The sequence below is a fragment of the Leguminivora glycinivorella genome, chromosome 23 (genome assembly GCF_023078275.1).
Source record: "Leguminivora glycinivorella isolate SPB_JAAS2020 chromosome 23, LegGlyc_1.1, whole genome shotgun sequence".
Classification (NCBI taxonomy): domain Eukaryota; kingdom Metazoa; phylum Arthropoda; class Insecta; order Lepidoptera; family Tortricidae; genus Leguminivora; species Leguminivora glycinivorella.
The window spans coordinates 10,267,525-10,290,460 of record NC_062993.1 but is presented as its reverse complement, the minus strand read 5'-3'; the positions used below and the strand labels follow the sequence as shown (position 1 = coordinate 10,290,460).

The 22,936-nt window shown below is 37.1% G+C and overlaps 1 protein-coding gene across 5 annotated transcripts; it reads right to left on the bottom strand.

The window, feature by feature from the left end:
- Positions 1-198: 198 nt before the first annotated feature.
- On the bottom strand, positions 199-22,667 carry LOC125238428. 5 transcript variants are annotated; one of them, XM_048145764.1, is made up of 14 exons: positions 22,481-22,500; positions 21,080-21,232; positions 16,896-17,090; positions 16,110-16,198; positions 13,335-13,419; positions 11,550-11,631; positions 9,432-9,521; positions 7,217-7,340; positions 5,675-5,810; positions 4,676-5,039; positions 3,168-3,270; positions 2,709-2,784; positions 1,677-2,500; positions 199-341 (listed from the first exon to the last, which is right to left on the bottom strand). In XM_048145764.1, the coding sequence occupies exons 2-13, from the start codon at positions 21,146-21,148 to the stop codon at positions 2,153-2,155; spliced, it is 1,761 nt and encodes a 586-aa protein (XP_048001721.1). In that variant the 5' UTR covers positions 21,149-21,232; positions 22,481-22,500; the 3' UTR covers positions 199-341; positions 1,677-2,152. The 5 variants fall into 5 exon arrangements, with proteins under 5 accessions (XP_048001721.1, XP_048001720.1, XP_048001722.1 ...); XM_048145763.1 differs by lacking the exon at positions 22,481-22,500 and adding an exon at positions 22,327-22,380 and having other exon boundaries at positions 21,080-21,242; XM_048145762.1 differs by lacking the exon at positions 22,481-22,500 and adding an exon at positions 22,589-22,667 and having other exon boundaries at positions 200-341.
- Between the last annotated feature and the right edge of the window lie 269 nt (positions 22,668-22,936).

Sequence of the window (22,936 nt, the reverse complement as noted above, 5' to 3'; positions counted from 1 at the left end):
CTATAGAAGTTAAGGTAACAGCGTAACTCTAAAGTTATAATTTTTTTACAAACGATTTGTTAGTTTTTAAAATACTTAAAATAATTATATATAAAACCAATGTTAACTACTTAATAGTAAAAAAATACATAGGTATAGATACATTTCTAAAAATAAAAGTTCACTTCTTATTTTTTTAAATTTATTTTGTAATAAAAGGAATAAAAATAATATGAACATTTTTTTTATTAATACTCATGCAAAGGGTGTGCACTTTCCGGCATGTAAAAGTCTTTGCTCTCATCATATTTGGCTTTTCTTTGGCCACTCTGCGACTTCACGGGACGGACTTGATCGTGTATCTGTCGACAAAAAAGTTATAACTTGTAGGTAGTTGGCTAAGTCCAGACGAGAAAAGTTGGCACAGGGGATCAAAATTACACATAATGTACAGCGACGGCGATTAATAATAATTAGAGAGCGGATCTCAGGTAACGATTTTTAATATGGATATGACTAATGATTTTTTTTAATTTAAATACATACATGTCATATGGTTTATAATAAGGTCTTACAATATATTATTATTATACATCGCACACCGCAAACTTCGCTGAATAATAAGATTAAATTACTTAATGATATTTTTTGCAACAAATTACAGAAAAACTAAAGAAAAGTATGTTTTTCTAAATAAAGGAGTGTGTATACTGGAAACGAATTATTTTCATATTTGTATTTTTGAGTCGTAACATATAGAAGTGTGCGCAGACGAAATATTAAAGAAGAGGAACTTAAATAAAAATAACAAACATTATTTTTTTAATCATTGTCATCATAATCTTTGCCCAATATTCACAAAAGCATCAAAAAGGGTTTTAATTTTATGTTCCGATACATTTTTTTTGTCTGTAGAAAAAATAATAAATTATGCGAGTCATATCCATATTTAAATCGCTAAAGCCTTGTATTACAAGTGTGTTTCCATGACAACCCATACGATTTGACAGTTCGCGCACTTGTAATACAAGGCTTGTACCTTTCGAGAAACCTGAAATCCGCTCTCTAATAATAATATTCTATAAGAAGCGAAGGATTATAATGACAAAAAACCGAGTGGTAGTGAGGGATTCGACCTTGTTAGGACCAAAACGTTTATATTCTTAAAAGATGCCTAAGTTTGAATACTACTTTGAAGGCATAAGCTTAATAGATATACACGGTGTAACATGAGAAAACCGAATAATTTTAACAGCGTATGTACAATAAAATGTATAAACTTTTATGGATTTCGTCTACCTACTTTCAGAGTTATAAGGATTTAAATAATAACTATTAATTATTATTAATCAGAACAAAATGCTACTTTGATGGCGCTGACGCCGTTATCGGACATAATTTAAATATCCTTGTCAATAGATATCAAAAAACAACTAGTAACTCATTGCAAAAAAGTATTTACTTTAGAAAAAAAATGATTTTTTTTATTTTAATTGCCAGTTTTTTTAATAACATTTCTTTATACGCGAAAATACATCCAAATAAAGACTAAAAAAATATATTTTTTTTTCTTGGCTAAATTTTATTTTTATTTTGCCCTCAGAAATGCGTACCTAGTTAAAATCTTTCGGTTCCCTTATGTTACACCGTGTACGTATCATTTAATTCATTTTGTATTAACTGTAAAGAATACTTACATCAACATTACTTATATGTATATGCTGACGTAAATTTTGCAGTCTTCTCTTTAATTTTGTGATTTCGTTTTCAAAATACAATCTTCGCTTGAAATTTCCATCAATCGGAATGTGTATATGGCCATTCATTTTATTTCCAGCACCATAAGTGTGTTGTCTTCCCGCGTCATTTTCAAATGTTTTGTGTTGGTTTGGCTTGTCTTGGTTATGGTCAATAATTGGGAGCTCGTTTTCGGGTAAAAGACTACTAACTTGTTTATGTCCTGTATGGTACCCGTCTGCTGCCCACTTATCATCAGCAACATTTTTAGGTTCATCGTTTCTTTTGGCGTGCACTAATGGTTTTTGTTTTCGAATTAGTGGAAGATGATATTCGGCTTGCGTATCCACATCCGGGTTATTGCTCTGAACAATAACAATATTTGCTTTACTAGGATCCACAGCTATACCACTACCAACAAAGTGCGAACCATGAGTCATTTCGTTAAAGTTATTTGTGAATCGCGATACCGCTTCATCGGGTTCACCATTAACATTGATGGAACATGATTGAACTGTTCTTGCGTATTAGAAGCTGTCGTACCAAAATCTATAGGTCCTAGTCTTTGGTGATCTCCTTCTGATTTGTGTGACCTCACCATTTGTTTGAGTAATTCTTTCAACTGTGGAATTTCTCTTCTTGGCACTTGGTCAAGAAGTGTTTTTAAATGTTTCTTTAGGGATACCTTTTCTTCGAGGTTTATATTTGTATCGTGGTTTTGAGGTGAAAGGTTAAATATAGGCGCTCTAGCGAAAACACTGGTTTTTCTTGAATGTGCTGTTATCTGAAATTATTTTAAAATATTAACTAATCTAAGAGAAATTAACACAAACATTATGATACAGCATTAAAAAGAGATTAATTGACAACCAAGGGCTTTTAAGTCATATTATTCAAGATATACGAAACTATTATAAAGACTTTTTATGAATTTGTTCACGCTTAGTATTCACAGGATGATTCGAGGTATATTTTATTTATTCCGACCTTACCTTAGATCGTTGGTTATTGTTACCAAGTATATTATAATTAGATATGCTTCCTGTGTTTCTTCTTAATGCGATATTTCTGAAATTGCAATAACAGACGATTCAAAATAAATTATCTGTAGCCTTACTTCTAGTTGGTCACTGATTTATTTAATATGTATACTTTTCTTCCATCTCGTACTTACATTATGGACCCCAAAAATACAGCCAATAATCAAAAATCATTACTGGTTCATAAGAAACCAGTAGAGAAAAGATAAACGTTAAAAAATATAGGTAACATGTATTTCCCAGTTGCGATGCTCTATGCACGTACATCGCAGTTTTTGACGAGCAAACTATTGTAATGACTTAGCGTGTAGTGTCGGTTCTTTTGTTATACATATATTTTTATGGCCTGGTGTCCTAAATGTCGTGTTTGGCCAGATGGCAATAATCGTATTTTATAAATGTTATTCTTACCTTTGTTGAAGTAGCTTATGAGGAGGGTCCTCTACAGTTATGATTGGCATAACCAAAACGCCTTTTGGACTACCAGGCACCACGTTCCTTATTTCAGGGATACCTAAAAAAAGTTTTACAATGGAGCTTGTTAGCGACGCAGATGACGATTAGGGACGATTATGATTGATTATTTCAGTCCGTCTTTTGCATTTACCAATGAAAATTAAGAATATTACTTTGCAAATCCGGGAATAAATGATGTCCTATAGCGCTGATTGGCTAACCCTTACATGTGTTCGAGTAACGGCTTGGCGCTGATTGACTCTAACACGTTATCTATTCAAGGATCAGCAAAGTATTGATTTTAATTATCATGGATTTCAGCGAAGTAACGCCTGATTTGATCACTTATTCAGCCATCTTGGACCGGCCGCCGTAACTTTCCTATCACTTTTCTGATCGTCCTGACTTTCTGTTTTACGTCGGAGTTTTGCCACAGTCACTTCTATTATTCTCCTTTTTATCTCAACAGTATTCATTTCTTTTGCTTGCGCGCATCTCGTACCCTATAATAGCTGTATAACAGAAGGGTCAAAACGGTGCGGATTCACAGTACAATCCAGGAAGAGAAAAAATCCTGACGCCAACGACAACCTAAACCAATCCAGACCATTTTGACCGCTTTTTAGGCAGTTCACGAAAAATAAAAGTCAGATTTGATTAGAAAATTAGCCGGTTTATTTTGAATAACAGCAGTCAGTGGTCGTTCTTATACGGCGGGGTAGAAGGATCGTCAGGTACCTGTCGGGAGTTGACGGGTGGGGGCCACAATAACTGCGACATCTTGCGGCTATCGTCGAAGATAAAGCGCCGAGGGCAGCAATATAGCTAATGTGTATGAAAAATATACATTCTAAAGACTTCATAATTTTAAAAAATTTAGTACTAAATAAAACTGAAATCGATCTCAACAAAAATATAAATGTGATATGAGAGCTAAGCGCCATATGAAATACCTATGTGTGCCGATTTCCTCGACAAAGGAATTAAGATCACAGGTGCCTAGTTCAATGGAGCATTTATTTTGACTTGAGATTTACTTCAAGATTTTACTTGGCTATTTTAACAAAAAAAAATATGAAAAATTACATGCGCCTACATAATTATGTAATTAAACCTGCGTGAAACTAGCCAAGTTAAATCTTCAACGTTAATTATATAGTAAAAAAGGATATATATATACTATGACATAAGACTATTTTCCTGTAGATGAAATCAAGTATTTAGTTAACATACTGTATATACCATTTTATGGTTTTGATGGGAAGTCATTTTTATATACAAAAATATTAGTAAAAAAAAGATAGTAATGCTACACTGTAGTGTTACTACTAAACAAACAAATCAAAAAATATTTAATAATATAATTTGATTTGTTCCCTACGTTGATTCTCCGTGATGTTGACGGTGATAATGATAGAAGCTTGCTATGAGTAAAAGTAAAAGTAAACTTATTTTTTACTCACCTATATCTGGTCTATAATCATGATCTTGTTCACGATGTGGTGTAGTTAAGCGAGTGGTGGTTGTCCTAACTGTAGTAGTAGTAGTTCTCTCTGTAGTAGACAATTCATCTATATCGTCAGGAGTAGTTTCTGGAGTATTGTCTATGTCGTCAGAACTAGCTTCAGGAGTAGTCTCAGTAGTAGTAGTAGTTGTTGTTGTTGTTGTTGTTGTAGTTGTAGTAGTAGTAGTAGTTGTAGACGGGGTCGTCATAGGCGTCGTCGTCGGTGTTGTCCTCGGAGTCGGCGGAGTCGGCGGTGCGGTTAGATTGTAGACAGGTTTGTCGCGTGCAGGCTTGTGTGAGAGATTGCAGACCAGTTGAACAACCTACAAAACAAACTCCATAGGAATCTCGACCCAACAGACCTTCCTCAGAAATAAGTACACAGCAAAAAGAAGTATACAAGTTTGTAATGGGGCGGTAACGCGCAATTTTTTTTTTGCTGGCTGCTGGCCTTAAGGTGGCAGGCGTCCATAGGCTACGGTAATCGCTTTCCATCAGGCGGACTGTATGCTTGTAATTGGCCACTGGCGTGGTATAAAAAAACATTACTAAAACCCTACAGCGAACGTGTGTGAATGTGAACGAGCGACGGGCATAGGTTTGAAAGAAAGGTGACATCGCTCGCTCCAGTTTATACATACAGATACATACTATTGTCTTATTGTAAGTGAGAGCGATAAAACGTTATATGTTTCTCGCTCTTACTTACAGGATATTTGGGGACGACCTTGGTGCGGTGCGGTAATGTTACCATTTTAAGTTCAAAATATGTTACTTGATAGAAGAAACGTCACGTCACGTCGTGTCACTATTGTGAAATAGGCCGCAGAAGGTTAAGAAATAGGCCGAGGACCTAACAAGTTGGACCTTGCTCCACCGACAAGAACTCTGAAGTATGAATAAGAAATAAAAATACTTAAAAAAATAATTTTTAAATAAGTTAAAAAATATAACTTACGAATACATCGTGTGTGTTTCCTCTAACGTTTTCATTTGAACTGTCGTCTAATCTTTGATATCCGACGTAATGGGCCATTCCACAGCCAATGTGTGTGGTACCCTCGTAGATCATACTCAAGTATACATTTCTTGGCCTAAAAAAATACAAATGTACGGGATATTAGTAGCCGGAAAGTACGGAACTCTTCATTAAACGTGGTTGCACTAGGTAAGTTTTTGTATTATATTTTGATACACGAAACCTTATAAATTGTCGAAGATAGTTCAATCCTACAAAAATATTGTATACAGATAGGATTCCATAGGATAGAATTATTTGAATTGGGAAACTTCTTTACATGTGTCATTTCTGTTCTGACATTGATCGATTTCACTCGAGCCTTTGACATAATTAATGTAACAATATTAATGTTAAAATTGAAATTAATGGCTTTTTTGATGGTTTAAAAGTTCTTTCACCGGTCGGTAGTAACAGACAAATTTGCAAAGCACTATGGTTTGCAAAAATGTTCGGATTTGAAACCTATAAACAGAGGGGTCACCCAAGAATCCATTTTTGAGACCTTTGGTTTTTAAACATTATTAAGTTTTCCTTTTCCCGCGACCTCCTCTGCGTAATAGAATTAGTAATTTAATAGTAATAAAAATCAAATGCCATAGGTATAACTTATAAATATATATTCTGAATAAAAGGAAAAAAAAAATATATCTTATAATTCACAGGTATACTTGTAGGCAACATTTTTAATTATGTTACTTTCGAAACGTGAGAAATGAATCTCTGTCCCTCCCAGGAACTCAAACTATTTTTAGGTACTGATACCCAAATTTGAACGAAATCGGTTTAACAGTTTTAGCATTCAGAGATAAAGTACAGACATACAATATACACTTTCGCATTTATTATGATACATTATTTATTTAGTATATAATTTATAAATAAAATTTAATTTATTGAAATTAATTTCCATAGAGTAGTCTGTAAAATATATTTTTGATAAATACTTTTGCATGCTAAATTGTATCTTGTTATTTAATGCATGTTAATTATAAGATGGAATGTTTTGAAAAGAGTGGTCCACCGAGTTTCTTGCCGGTCTCATAGTGGATAACCCCTCCAACTGAGGGGGACTGAAATCTTCTCGAGGCTGAGGCGTAGGGTTAGAGCCGGTGTAGCTTTATTTGACGTTCATACGCGCGCGTTCATATGAACGTCAATAACAAATCAAAATATCATGATACCATAATACTGAATTATCACGTGATTGATATTTTATGTGTGCAAAATTCAGTTTAATCGGAAACCGGGAAGTGGATCAAATTTAACTGATCAAAGTGTTTGAAAAATGGCAACAAAGTGCAAAAATTAAATTTGGTACGCTTTTTTCCGCCTAGTAGGAGGGAAAGGGCTGGTGATTCTGAGTAGAAAAACATTAAATTTACCTATTTGAGAAAAAAAAGTTTTTGAATTTTTTTTCGCGAAAATGCCGGGTGACATAAAATATTTATTATTTATATTATAGATGCAATAGATACTTACCCACCCTGATAATTAGCTATCATTCTCGGTGTGACCTCTTCTTTGCCCGTGTCTTTCAATAATTTTATTATTGATCTAACTGCCTCTGTTACTTTATTAGTCGTCAAGCAATGCTTCTCCATTTCTGAAAAAAAAATAATTTTACATCCAAAAAGGGTAGAAGTTTGTCGCACTCCATCTTGAAGTTTAACTTTACACACATGAACACGACTGAATCCAGTTTTTTAAATCTACACGATTTACGATTTTCGACATAATAATTAATAAGCGAGACGATTAAAAAAACTAATTAGTCCGTTAATTAGATTATCAAAGAATATTAGACACGTAGTTTTTCTTTTATCTCCTAAACGAAAAATGACGACGGTACAGTGTGTTGAAGTTTTGCGTGACGTCACGCCTAGGTACAATTTTTACTAAGAAGTGACGTCACCAGCCCCCACTCCGGAACTTTGATGCTCTATATCTTTGTATTTTTTCATTAACACGTTCACTGCGGAGCCGCATTTTGTGAACTCGCTCTCAGTGCGTTACAACCCATGAGAGTCCTGTATTGAACTTTCTCTCTGTGCGGTACAAGCCAATTCAAGCCTGTAAGAAGGGTTTCATATTTTACCTGAAATAGCTTTACCAGAAACACATAAATATTAAATTTTATTGAAACATTGTTTAGTCTAATAACTAATCTACACTATACTGTCTTCGCCGAAGTTGATGACTGTTCGTTTAGATTTTATAGACGAATTAATTAACAGGTCAAAATTGACTTGCACCGCACAGCCAGAACCGGCACAGGTAAGAATGTCGATGATTTAGTAGTGATGAGGAAAATAAACGAACTAATATATCGATCCAATTCTGATTTTTATATACAACTGAAACTTTGAACTTTGCACTTAATATTATTTAAAAAAAACGATTTTTAGCAATTTTAGTATATATTGTGCAGCAAGCAATTTAAACTTTTCACAATATATTTTTACGTAATAATATTTAGCAAAATTGTAAGCGTTTTGCGTATAAAAGCGTTATATTGTGTTGAACGAATTTCATTTAAAACAATCAAAACACATTTTTTCACCAAAAAGTAACGTGTGGATTGATAATATGGTAACAACACTAATGTATTTTGCCCTTTGCTCTAGTGCTATACAAGGTCGTACGTAACAGGTCATATAGGCCCTGTTCTGCACTGAATAACAAAAGTTTAAGTCTGGTGCGAACAGGACATACGTGACCTGTTTATTAATTTACATGCTGTCAAATAAAATGTAAAATGACAAATATAAATGTATACTTGACTATATAAAAGTAATAAAATATCAAAACGTTATGGGCTTCGCACCACGGTAAAGTTGCGCATATCTGTCGCCGCACCCAGGGGGAAGTCCAGAACAGGGTCAGAAGGACCTGTTTCGCAGTGAACGTGTTAATTAAAAAAAGCGAAAAATATGTGTTCAGTATTTTTGAACGATCTAACTGACGGACTAACCAGAATGCCATTTTTTTATGTAGTCGTCATCAAATCTTGTAATAGGTGCTAAGCGATGATATACATACTTAAATGCTCTTACCGGGATTCGATCCCAGGACCGCGGCTTAGCAGGCAGAGTCACTACCGACTGAGCCAGACCGGGTCGTCATAAAGTAAAGTCAAAAGAACCAAATGTACTGTAACTTCAATTAAGACGCTACAGGAGCGAAAATGCTAAAATGGAAAGGAGCCCCCCCTTTCAATTTGGGAACTATAGTTAAATATACTAGCGTTATTAACTAGATTTGTCGAAAAAAAATTGTCCATTAAGAACAACTCAGTTAAAAGATCGAGGTTCCGCTCTCGACTGTTTCGTCCTTCAAAACTTAATCAATCGTAACGAAATTTGAGAATCTGAATAACAATGAAATAATCTGTGTCGGATCGTTTAGTTTTTTTGCCTAATTGTTACCAATTTTGAATACCACATCTTTTTTTGCGCCATAATCAATAAGGTCGTTTTTGGAAAGTTTTGATGGGCTCTAGCGTTTTTAAAAATTATAATATCAAAAAAATCAAAACGGTCCGACACAGATAAAAATAATAATAATCTGTGTTGAAAAAATCATTGCTCTGTCTTCAAAATCCAGGGAGGAAATAGTCGGGAGCGTTTATATGGAGAATTGGCCAATCCTGTATCATTTTAAATAAATTAGCAGTAAAGTTGAGTTTGTGTCTCACTGTCTATTTTTGTGTCTCTTCTTATTGGCTCCCAGTTCGGGTGGGTGAATGTATCGATCCCAACAAACTGTTCCGGGTCTGGAAAAGCTGCTATAAACAAAAAGCAGATAAAATTAAATAAATGTCCCGACGAATTGAGAACCTCCTCTTTTTTGAAGTCGGTTAAAAATAGTCTGAAAATGTTTAATGACAATAAAAATAGGGACTAAGGACAAACACAACAACAACAAATAAATAAATAGGGACAAATAGGACTGGGATATGGGTTAAATTGTGGCGTAGGCGAAAGGCTGGCAACCTGTCACTGCAATGTCACAGTTTCGTTTGCTTTCAACCCCTTATTTGCCAAGAGTGGCACTGAAGCTTTAGCAGTTTCATGTGTTCTGCCTACCCCTTTATGGGATACAGGCGTGATTTTATGTTTTATGTATGTATGTATGTACTAAGGACAAATCAAATATTTTTTTATATTTCTTTTGTTATTTAAGTACACAGTGAAATATAAAAGACCAGCCATATTTGCATAGTACCTAGCTTTTGACGTAATAATGAATAACTTTTATTTTGGGACTAAAGCTAAAATAGTAAAAAGATTCGACTCTTCCATATAGAAATGAATGTATGGTGCAGCCATTTTTTAGGGTTCCGTAGTCAACTAGGAACCCTTATAGTTTCGCCATGTCTGTCTGTCCGTCCGTCCGTCCGTCCGCGGATAATCTCAGTAACCGTTAGCACTAGAAAGCTGAAATTTGGTACCAATATGTATATCAATCACGCCAACAAAGTGCAAAAATAAAAAAATCGAAAAAAATGTTTTATTAGGGTAACCCCCTACATGTAAAGTGGGGGCAGATATTTTTTTTCATTCCAACCCCAACGTGTGATATATTGTTGGATAGGTATTTAAAAATGAATAAGGGCTTACTAAAATCATTTTTTGATATTATTAATATTTTCGGAAATAATCGCTCCTAAAGGAAAAAAAAGTGCGTCCCCCCCCTCTAACTTTTGAACCATATGTTCAAAAAATATGAAAAAAGTCACAAAATTAGAACTTTATAAGGATTTTCTAAGAAAATTGTTTTGAACTTGATAGGTTCAGTAGTTTTTGAGAAAAATACGGAAAACTACGGAACCCTACACTGAGCGTGGCCCGACACGCTCTTGGCCGGTTTTTACGATTTCATTGGTACATAACATAACGTCACTATGCAACGTATGGCTGTTTATTAAACACTAACCCCTTATTCATAAACGGCGATAAAGTTCGTTTGTCCCTTTTATATCATTCTGTTTATTAAACACTAAGACTATAATATAATATTTAATAAAATAACTTTAGCACATTCATGTGTGCTACTCTTTTTGGGAAAACTGGGGCTTATTTCACTACAGTGATATTAACACTTGACACTGAGAATTAAATAGGCTAGACGACTAAAAAAACTAATTAGTCCGTCAGTTAGATTCTTAAAGAATTTTAGACACGTCATTTTTCTTTTTTCTCGTAAACGAAAAATGACGACGGCACAGTGCGTTGAAGTTTCGCGTGACGTCACGCTAGGTACAATTTTTACTTAGAAGTGTCGTCACAAGCCCCACTCCGGAACTTTGATGCTCTATATCTTTGTATTTCTTCATTAATTGGAAAAAGCGAAAAATATGATATGATTTTTAAATATGTATGAGTCTCACGGGAGTTTTATAGTTAAAATATGATTGTGTTCAGTATTTATGGACGACCTAACTGACGGACTATTCTGGGGATTGATAAATAACATTGTTTCCTTGTTGAACAGGGAACGAACGGCGAAGTGTCACTATTGGGCGACAATGAAGAGCACTCTCAAAGGTTATGACCTTACGACAGATGGCGCCACCCTATAAGTCCATTGCACAGATAAAGAATTTCATACGTGAGAGCGAGAAGATGATATGTTTTTTCTCTCTCTCACATATGAATGACAGTGACATGCCTAGACACTTGCACAGACGCCGCCTGGCGGGATAAAACGTCAGTGTGCCTCCTCATTGTCACTAACTTATTGTGAAATAGGCCACAGCCGTGAGTTTATAACTTTATATATGTATGTATGAAGTATGTATGTATGTACTAACTTGTAGCTCTGCAATAATCGAGGGAATGTTGGCACTGATTCACCCAAACTTGTGCAAAAAATGCTAAATCGAAGTCCCACAGCTACTGAAACAAACAATTACACCCTTAAGATTTATTTTTCTCTTCTTATTCCACCGTCCCCATTCTACCAACGGACTCTTAGGCCGTGGCTTGCGTGGGCGACGGTCGCGCGATGGTCGCGCGACGGCGATGCGACGCATACGAAATCAAATCTTATCGATATGGAAGTATGAGACGCGACCGTCGCCCACGCAAGACACGGCGTTAGACGCACGGCCGGTTTCCATCCTTTCTTCGCATGAATCTTTAGATTAGGTACATGTTTTCATATATGCAGCGTCGATCCAGGATTGTATGAGCTTCAAGTGTTTCACAAGCATGCGTGCATACAGGGTGTAACAAAAATGGTGGTGATCCGTTTAAGGGCGTATTCAGTATCGTATTCTCATCAGGAAAAAGTAGGATAAAAATTTTTTTTTGCAAAAATTTTTTTATCTTTGTATGGAGATTCGACCGATTCGCGCGGCCCGGCTCATACAAAAGTGAAAATTTTTTAGCGAAAAAAAAATTTTCTTCTACTTTTTCCTGATAAGAATACGATACTGAGTACGCCCTTAAACGGATCACCACCATTTTTGTTACACTCTGTATACAAGTGTCCCACAGGACACACAAGCACACGTAGGGTGGACGCCCGCCAGCACGCCCCGCCGAACGCTCCACTCCGTGCGTCCAGTCAGGTCACTCAAGTCTAATACTAATTCTACGCCTCAGCCTCGAGATGTCAGTCCCCCCTCAGTTAGAGCACAGTATAATAGAGAGTACTATCGTACAGTATGGCCACTCCCGCTCCCCGCTGAAAGTGTTGCCCACCCCCTCTCGGTTACCTCACAGTTCTGTTACCGCCTATCAAAAAAGCGAACAGTCGACCTGTCATATTTCACGCATACAAGCGATAATAGTACGCGTTCACTTACACGACAATCATGTGCTAGAAACATGCGCGGATCCAGGGGGGGGTCATGGGGGTCATGACCCCCCCTGGAGCCTAGGTTGGCCATACAAATAGACCACGTGACCCCCCCCTCTGGGGCCTGGGCCTTTACCACGTGACCCCCCCCTGGGCATGAAGCTGGATCCGTGCTTGGCTAGAAACGCGCCTCTTTCATATATTTGATCGCTAGTGTCCGAGGTGTGACGTAGTACGAAATGTGACACACTCGGTCCGTATCCAAATAGATTTACTTATCTCTTTGACGTTCATATGCGCATTGTAATATGCCTACTTGAAAAATAAATATTTCATTTTCATTTTTCATTTCATTTCATTTTCATTTCATTTTCATTTCATTTTCATTTCATTTTCATTTCATTTTCATTTCATTCTTTTATCTAAATAGGTGTACCGTGTACCCTTGTTTCGCCGACAAACTTTTCATCGAATATCATTTCATCGACAGCAAATCATCGAAAGTTTAGTTCGTGTAAAATTGTTTCGAGTAATTTTGTTTGAACGCGAATTATGCTTGTACGAATGAAATATCACAGGTCGACTGTTCGCTTTTTTGACAGGCGGTAACTGTTAGTTAACCGAGAGGGGGTGGGCGGAACATTCAGCGGGGAGCGGGAGTGGCTATACTGTACGATAGTACTCTTTATTATAATGTGCTAGAGGTTAGGAAAACGTTAGTTGACGCGGTTTCGAGTCTCGCCGGACGCGTATTTTTTTCAATTTTTTCCTTTAGTATAAAAATAATTCTTACCAATTTTTCTCTCATATTATATCCCCTAGGGAGAATAACATCGTGCCTACCACGGGCAGTGCCATCTAAAACTTCTTGCCTCATCCTGAAATGTAAAAAAGTATAGTTAAAACATATACGTGTGATGACTTATATTGACCGGGATATAGATCGAGATTACTTTTTTTTTTTTTTTTTGGAGCGGAAAAAAAAGCTAATCAAGGTCTATATCCCGGTTGAGTCTAATGAACGTATTCTTGAATCAGTCAAAACTCTGATCGTATATGATAGTATTACTTTCCTCCAATATTAAATTTGCTCTGTTACATATTTAATAGTTATTTGTTATACAAGGGGGCAAAGATGTATTTTAACGCCGAGTGTGGAATTGAAAAACGAGCAAGTGAAAGGATTCTATAGTTGAACCACGAGCGAAGCGAGTGGTTCGAGAATAGAATCCTGAACTTGCGAGTTTTTTTTAACACACGAGAAGTAAAATACATTTGCACCCGAGTGTAACACAAAACTTTTCCCATCACTATAGCGAGGAAACTACAACGCAAAAAATTCATTTATCACTGCTTCCAGTAATTCCACAGGTGGTAAATCATCTTTATTACTAGATTCACCTACTTTTATCAATTTTAAAGCAGTTAATTTGACTTTATTCAAGGTCAAATTACTTTACCCACCAGTGGATAAAATGCGTTTTTACCCGCTGGTATTAAAGGACAAAACGCGTGTTTCCGAGCTAGTGAGGGGAAAAATATTTTAGCGGGTCATTCACAATAGCGTGATATGAAAAATGCCATTGTCGCATGATCATATAAGTAGACTGAATAGAATTATGTCGTATAAAGTATCATCATCATCATCATATCAGCCGAAAGACGTCCACTGCTGGACATAGGCCTCCCCCAAAGATTGCCACAATGACCTGCCCTGCGCCACCCGCATCCAGCGGACTCCTGCGAGCTTTACCAGGTCATCAGTCCACCTTGTTGGGGGCCTACCCTCGCTGCACCTTCCGGTACGCGGTCGCCACTCGAGAACCTTTCCGTATAAAGCATAAACAGCATAAACATTTGGAGGAGGTAGGGTATAGCGAATGATATTCCGCTTTGTGTGGTAGGCCACAGCGGATATCATCTCGTTCGAATCTAGAGCAGAGCCCAACTGGGAAAGTACCTCCGCCTTACAGAAGACCGCAGCCAAATAGCACTAGACCCTACTCATAGTGTTGTGTTCCTGCCGGTGAGTAAGGCTGCTAGAGCTCAACGAGGGTGCGGTGTGCTGACGACGGGAGGACTTACGGAACTAATTTGTTCCGTCTATTGTCCTTTGAGTCGTCGGCAACCCGAACCGTCCTTAGAACTTGTACACTCCTTTTTGCTGTGTACTTATACTTAACACAGCAAAAGGGAAAACAATTTTCTACTGTAAATCACGTGACAATGCTTTAATTGAGCATTTCTTTTTTTTTTGCCACTTTTATGAAGTGTGATATTTTTGAAAAAAATATGCTATTTCTACTCAGAATTACTAGCTTTTTCAATCCTAACTAGTAGTTAAAAAAATTGTCCCATACGATTTTTTTTTATTTTGTTACCATTTTTCGTACATGTTGTATGGGTTAACAAAAGAGGAAAGTAACAAAAATGTATGGAAATTCTGGGAGACTTTTTGTCTCCCAGTGAGATTGAAAGTACTCGTGATTATGAGTACAATTATTGACCTAAAATTCCCTAAAACAATCAAAATTTTTTTATTGGCAAAAAAAAAAGAAATGCTCAATTATGGTGTCATGGATGGAGTAAAAAGGTGGCCATAGGAACTCTGTAATAAAATAATAGTTATTTGTTATACAAGGGGGCAAAGTTGTATTTTAACGCCGAGTGTGGAATTGAAAAACGAGCAAGTGGAAGGATTCTATAGTTGAACCACGAGCGAAGCGAGTGGTTCGAGAATAGAATCCTGAACTTGCGAGTTTTTTAACACACGAGAAGTAAAATACATTTGCACCCGAGTGTAACACAAAACTTTTCCTCTCACTATAGCGAGGAAACTACAACGCAAGAAATGCGTTTATCACTGCTTCCAGTAGTTCCACAGGTGGTACCTAAATCATCTTTATTACTACCTTCACCTACTCTTATCAATTTCAAAGCAGTTAATTTGACTTTATTCAAGGTCAAATTACTTTACCCACTAGTGGATAAAATGCGTTTTTACCCGCTGGTATTAAAGGACAAAACACGTGTTTCCGAGCTAGTGAGGGGAAAATAATATTCCCATCGAAGAAGGGGTTTTTAGAAACGTCTCGGAGAACGGTACAGTGAAAGAAAAATACTGTCGGCGACAAAATCTGTACCAAAATAGTACATTACGATACAATTAAGTACGTAAAAAAGTAAGTTCGAAGCGAGTGGCGATAAATTAAAACACGACCGAAGGGAGTGTTTTAAATCGACACGAGTTACGAATTTCCTTTTCGCACGTGTATCGTACGACGTTTTTCAGTACAGATGAGCCTCCGAAGTTTCGACCTGGCATATAATGAAGCACTTCTCGAACTAGTGCGTAAAAAAACGACCATCTGTACTGAAAAAATAATTTTAACTCGTGTCGATTTAAAACACTCCCTTCGGTCGTGTTTTAATTTATCGCCACTCGTTTCGAACTTCCTTTTTTACGCACTTGTATCGTAATGTACTATTTTGCGTAAATACTTGTTAACCATTATCTTATCGGATTGTCGGTACTAAGATTTGTTGATTTGTTTATATAGAAACTCACATAGCAATTTCTTCTATAATGGCTTTTCTTATTTCATGATTCACTTTAAACATTCTGCCCTTTTCACACATTGGGCCCATTGTCATCCCCTGTAACAGACAAAAGTTTTCCGTATTTTTCTCAAAAACTACTGAACCTATCAAGTTCAAAACAATTTTCCTAGAAAGTATTTATAAAGTTCCACTTTTGTGATTTTTTTCATATTTTTTTAAAATATGGTTCAAAAGTTAGAGGGGGGGGGGCGCACTTTTTTTTTCCTTTAGGAGCGATTATTTCCGAAAATATTAATATTATCAAAAAACGATCTTAGTAAACCCGTATTCATTTTTTAATACCTATCCAACAATATATCACACATTGGGGTTGGAATGAAAAAAAAATATCAGTCCCCACTTTACATGTAGGGGGTACCCTAAAAAAACATTTTTTTTCCCATTTTTTATTTTTGCACTTTGTTGGCGTGATTAATATACATATTGGTACCAAATTTCAGCTTTCTAGTGCTAACGGTTACTGAGATTATCCGCGGACGGACGGACGGACGGACAGACAGACATGGCGAAATTATAAGGGTTCCTAGTTGACTATGGAACCCTGAAAACAAATCTAAATCGATTTATCCGTTCGGGAGCTATGATGCCACACACAAAGAGATAGACATACAGACACGTCGAACTTCTAACATCCCGTCGTTTGCGTCGGGGGTTATAAAATAAACAATATTATTATTCCTATTAGTACAATACGCTTTTTTGATGACGGTGATGACTGATAAAAAAATCTTACCGTTTTGAAGTACATGCACATTATATGTTGACCGGCTTGACACACACCCTTTGCTTGGCAATATTCCTTATAATCGGTTTGCGAACAATTATCATACATTTCATTGTCGAGCGTGTAATCGTGTACTGTGGCATTGTAGTCTGTGATTCCTTGCTGACCAGCGATCGATGACACCAACATTGTAATGCAGAAAACCTAAAATTAAAATAAATAAATATTGGGGACACCTTACACAGATCAACTTAGCCCCAAACTAAGCATAGCTTGTACTATGGGTGCTAAGCGACGATATTCATACTTAAATAGATAAATACATACTTATATACATAGAAAACATCTATAGGTATGATAGGAACAAATATCTGTGCTCATCACACAAATAAATGCCCTTACCGGGATTCGAACCCAGGACCGCGGCTTAACAGGCAGGGTCACTACCGACTGAGCCAGACCGGTCGTCTGAGTTGTTTATCAGAAATACACGTAGTTAAGTAAAGTATCGACAACACAGACATACTATAGATTAAGCAAACTCTACTTAGCGCGCCAAAGGACACTTTCAGAATTTGAGACTGTTAGCGTGAGTCGTTAACAAAAATTAACTCACTGTCAGTTTTGGGACGATAATCAAGCATGAAATTTCAATAACATTATCGTTATTATGTTAATTACACAAACCTTAAGCGATAATCTTCATTCAGAATGTGAAAAAAGTATATTTTTAGACAGATTTTATGCTTAATTATCGTCACAAAACTGACAGCGAGTTAATTTTTGTTAACAACTTTCGCTAATTGGGGGGACCCAAATTCTGAAAATGCCCCAAAACGAACTCAGTGAAAACAACCAAGTAGTCCCTACTCACAGCTTGCAGCTTTCGCGTAAATTTTTGTAGGTAGAAATCAACGAATACATAAAAAAAATGCCTGATTACTTAATGAATTGCAACACACGAAAATTAAGAACATTCAAAGACCAGGGGGCCGACGCGTTCGAATTCAGAAAATTGTCACTGAAAATTATAAGCAAGTCACCGTTTTCAACCGGTACATTAGTGACAAAATCACGTATGCGAGATTCAAAAATCACCCCCCAGAGACATGTAGGTCCTACCTACCATAGGTAAAGCCTTACCAGAAATATATGACTATGCGCCATGTTTCTGAATTTATTTAGAACTTATTTTTAACCCCCGACGCGAAAACGAAGGGGTGTTATAAGTTTGACATGTCTGTCTGTCTGTCTGTCCGTCTGTCTGTCTGTCTGTCTGTGTGTGTGTCAGTCTGTGGCATCGTAGCTCCCGAACCGATTTAGATTTAGTTTTTTTGTCTGAAAGCTGAGTCAGTCGGGAGTGTTCTTAGCCATGTTTCATGAAAATCGGTCTACTATGTCGCAGACGGGGGTTTTTTCAAAATTTTAATTTTGTGGTTGTCTTTATACTAAACTGGACTGTCACCCCATACAACAGAATAAGAACGCCCTCCTGACATTAGTCATATATTTCTGGCCTGGGGGGTTACCATGACATGCTAAAGCCGTTCAGTTTAGGTTGAGAGAGAAGGACGGAGCTATGTAACTGCTATAGTTGTGTCCCTTTCTCTCAACCTAAACTGAACGTCTTTAGTACATCATGGTAACCCCCCTGGCTTTAAATAACAACGTCAGCACAGTATAATAAAGAGTACTATCGCACAGTATGGCCACTCCCGCTCCCCGCTGAAAGTGCCGCCAACCCCTTCTCGGTTATCTCACAGTTACCGTCTGTCAAAAATGCGAACAATCGACCTGTCACATTTCACTCATACAATCATATTACGCGTTCACCTACACGTGCTTAGACTGTGTGCTAGGAATGCGCCTCTTTCATATATCGAACCCTTGGTAAAATAATGCAATATGTTGACTTTACGTCGATATTCTTTTTATTGCGGAAAAAAGCTTAAACGGTTTGTGTTGATACACTAATGTAGGAGCTGAGTGGAGCGAAGCGGTCCAGCGTACGTCCACCCTATGCAGCGTCGCGTCAACTCAGCACACTTGTATCAACTTCAACTGTTTTTAGGGTTCCGTAGTCAACTAGGAACCTTTATAGTTTCACCATGTCTGTCTGTCCGTCCGTCCGTCCGTCCGTCCGTCCGCGGATAATCTCAGTAACCATTAGCACTAGAAAGCTGAAATTTGGTACCAATATGTATATCAATCACGCCAACAAAGTGCAAAAATAAAAAATGTAAAAAAATGTTTTATTATGGTACCCCCCCTACATGTAAAGTGGGGGCTGATATTTTTTTTCATTCCAACCCCAACGTGTGATATATTGTTGGATAGGTATTTAAAAATGAATAAGGGTTTACAAAGATCGTTTTTTGATAATATTAATATTTTCGGAAATAATCGCTCCTAAAGGAAAAAAAAGTGCGTCCCGGGGCCCTCTAACTTTTGAACTATAAGTTTAAAAAATATGAAAAAAATCACAAAAGTAAAACTTTATAAAGACTTTCTAGGAAAATTGTTTTGAACTTGATAGGTCCAGTAGTTTTTGAGAAAAATACGGAAAACTACGGAACCCTACACTGAGCGTGGCCCGACACGCTCTTGGCCGGTTTTTCTAGCACGCCGCACGCCCCGTCCCGCTACCCGCTATGAGCGTGCACCTTACGACGTGAGGCCTTACGGACATTTTCAGAATTTGGGACCACCCAATTAGCGTAAGTTGTTAACGAAAATTAACTCACTGTCAGTTTTGTGACGATGATTAAGCATGAAATTTCAATAAAAATTTAGTGTTAATTACATAAATGTTAAGCGATAATCTACATTCAGAATGTGAAAAAAGTACATTTTTAGGGTTCCGTAGTCAACTAGGAACCCTTATAGTTTCGCCATGTCTGTCTGTCTGTCTGTCCGTCCGTCCGTCCGTCCGTCCGTCCGCGGATAATCTCAGTAACCGTTAGCACTAGAAAGCTGAAATTTGGTACCTATATCAATCACGCCAACATAGTGCAAAAATAAAAAATGGAAAAAAATGGTTTATTAGGGTACCCCCCCCTACATGTAAAGTGGGGGCTGATTTTTTTTTTTCATTCCAACCCCAACATGTGATATATTGTTGGATAGGTATTGAAAAATGAATAAGGGTTTGCTAAGATTGTTTTTTGATAATATTAATATTTTCGGAAATAATCGCTCCTAAAAAAAGTGCGTCCCCCCCCCCCTCTAACTTTTGAACCATATGTTTAAAAAATATGAAAAAAATCATAAAAGTAGAACTTTATAAATACTTTCTAGGAAAATTGTTTTGAATTTGATAGGTTCAGTAGTTTTTATAATACGCAAAACTACGGAACCCTACACTGAGCGTGGCCCGACACGCTCTTGGCCGGTTTTTAGACTGACTAATTGTTGTCACAAAACAGACAGCGCATTAATTTTTGTTAACAATTTACGCTAATTGGGGGGGGGACCCAAATTCTGAAAATGCCCTTACACTAAGCGCATAGGGGTCCCAGCGCGCAACACGTTTAATTTTTTACAAAAATCGGTGAACGAAGTACTTCGTCGCACAACTCATCAGCGTTGCGATTCAGTGAGGAAATGTCACCAGCATCCTTGATAAAATGCCTTAAGGGCATATTTTAGATTTCCATCGCAAAAAGGTATGCTCTTTACAAGGCTCTCGTATTTGTTATGTTTCAAAATTTCGGCAGTTTCCATCGCTGCACCCGAGGTAGAATGCTTCCATTCCATTGAATGTACGCGGGTAGCATCCCTCACTAATAACATTCGTCCCATACTCCAAGGGCCAAAGGACACTTTGATCAGGGTGGCTAGCCGAATGGCACAATCGCTCACGAAACGCTCACGAAACGAAGCGCTAGTAGATATCTATCTCTATCGCGCTTGCGTATTGGCGCGACAGAGCCAGCGGCGTATCGCTTTCGTTTGGCGTCGGAGAAATGCCATTCGGCTACGGGGCCTGGCCTCTTGCCATCATCTCTGATTATGCCAGTTGGCTCAAGAGGGCCGATTTTTCAGTCTCACGTGTTCGAATTCAGAAAATCGACACTGAAAATAATAAGCAAGGCACCGTTTTCAACCGGTACTTTAGTGACAAAATCCCCTATGCGAGATTCAAAAATCGCCCTCCTGCACTTTTTTGACAAGACAATTAAAATTTGACTCACCACAAAGAACACAGCATTTCCAATAAGCCAGCATATTCGATGATCAAGTATTTCCCTAAGCTTTTTCATTGTGTATGTTTTTGGTAGCCAAAATTTTAACAAACACAGCTAGCAAATTCTTGGTGTAAAAGACAAAGTTTCTTCTTTAAATTCCTGTAGGGACCTGTATAAAAAGGACACAGAACCAAAACATTTCTTTAAGTAAAAAACATCGTACATTGACCCATCCTATCTCTTTTAAACGCATAAATAAATAAACGCATAAGTGAATAAATGACAAATAAGTATCAATTTCCAGATACCGTCCCTCAATCTGCTCCCCACGCAAAAATTGGCTAAACCGTTGTCTAACTTCGGCAACCTTCAAATCAAGAGTGAACAGGCATCTTCTCACTCCATCGTAAGCCACGTCTTTGCCTTTGGCTAGTCTGTTGCCAAGAGTAAGCCCATATATAATTAAAAAAAAAAACTTCCGTATTTTCTAAAGCTTAGACTCTATTTTTCAAGCCGCTGACAAGACGTTGTCCCTGAAAAAACATGTCTGGTCTTTACAGATACATTTGTTTGACATAATGATCGAAAGTAATGTAATGATTGCCAAATCATCATTAGTCATTGTTCTGAAACGATGAACTTAAAACACTGAAAAGTTAATAGTTTCAGAATAATGACTAATAGGCTAGTTTCCTACTAGTCTAATCAGCTTCTTTTTAAGAACTGCCAAAACGATTTGCTAATATGGAATTACTATGAAATACTGAGGAGTGACGTCACGGTCAATTTATTTACTTTATATCTTTCTCTTTGACTTATTAAATATAAATTATGTTTAAACATAACCACTGTCCATATTTTTCTTTTAATTATGTGGTGCTTTATTTCGTACACTGCATAAAATATTGTATTTTAAGTATAGGAAACTAGCCAGTAGCCTATGATAATCTGCTCAGGTCATCTAGAAATAAGTTAGGTTAGGTTAAACTACAACTACAAATTATGACTAACGAAATGGACAAACAATACATTATGACTCAAGACTTTATGGGAAGCAATAGAAGCCCGTGGTGTTTAACCTCATAGCATCACTAAAAAGTCCAAAAACACACTTTTAATACACTCCAACATCATCATCCTCCTTGCGCTATCCCAGCAATAGCCACGGCTCATGGGAGCCTGGGGTCCGATATGACAACTAATCCCAAGACTTGGCGTAGACTCTAGTTTTACGAAAACGACTGCCATCTGACCTTGCAACCCAAAGGGTACGAGTAACTAGGCCTTATTGGAATTAGTCCGGTTTCCTCACGATGTTTTCCTTCACCGAAAAGCGACTGGCAAATATGAATTGACGTTTCGCATATAAGTTCTGAAAAACTCATTGGTAGGAGCCGGGGTTCCAACCTGCGACCTCCGGATTAAAAGCCACGCTCTAATATAAATATAACACACTCCAACACACACAAATCAATTACACAAACAAACAATTTAATACACTCCTGCAATGCTCACTTTATTCCTCCGAAACCACTATTGAACACATTCGTAGTTTTGTTTTCCTGAATTTTGTTTATAAACTGCACACTTTTCTTTACCTACTGGCCGCTCTCATGGAAGTGATGGAACTAACCTGAATTTAGAATAAGCCTATTGTGAATTAAGAGGGGGCTAACACAAAATATACAGCAAATAATAAATAAATTTTCATCACCCTCACACACTAAATGTGCTATTGCAAGCAGGCGGAGGGTGAGTAATAGAAAAATCGTTCTCCCAAGGGAGTTATGAAATTTCTAGTACTGTACTTAACTTTTTTACATCTATTTACATATTTTTTACATTGCGAGTGTGATGAAAAAC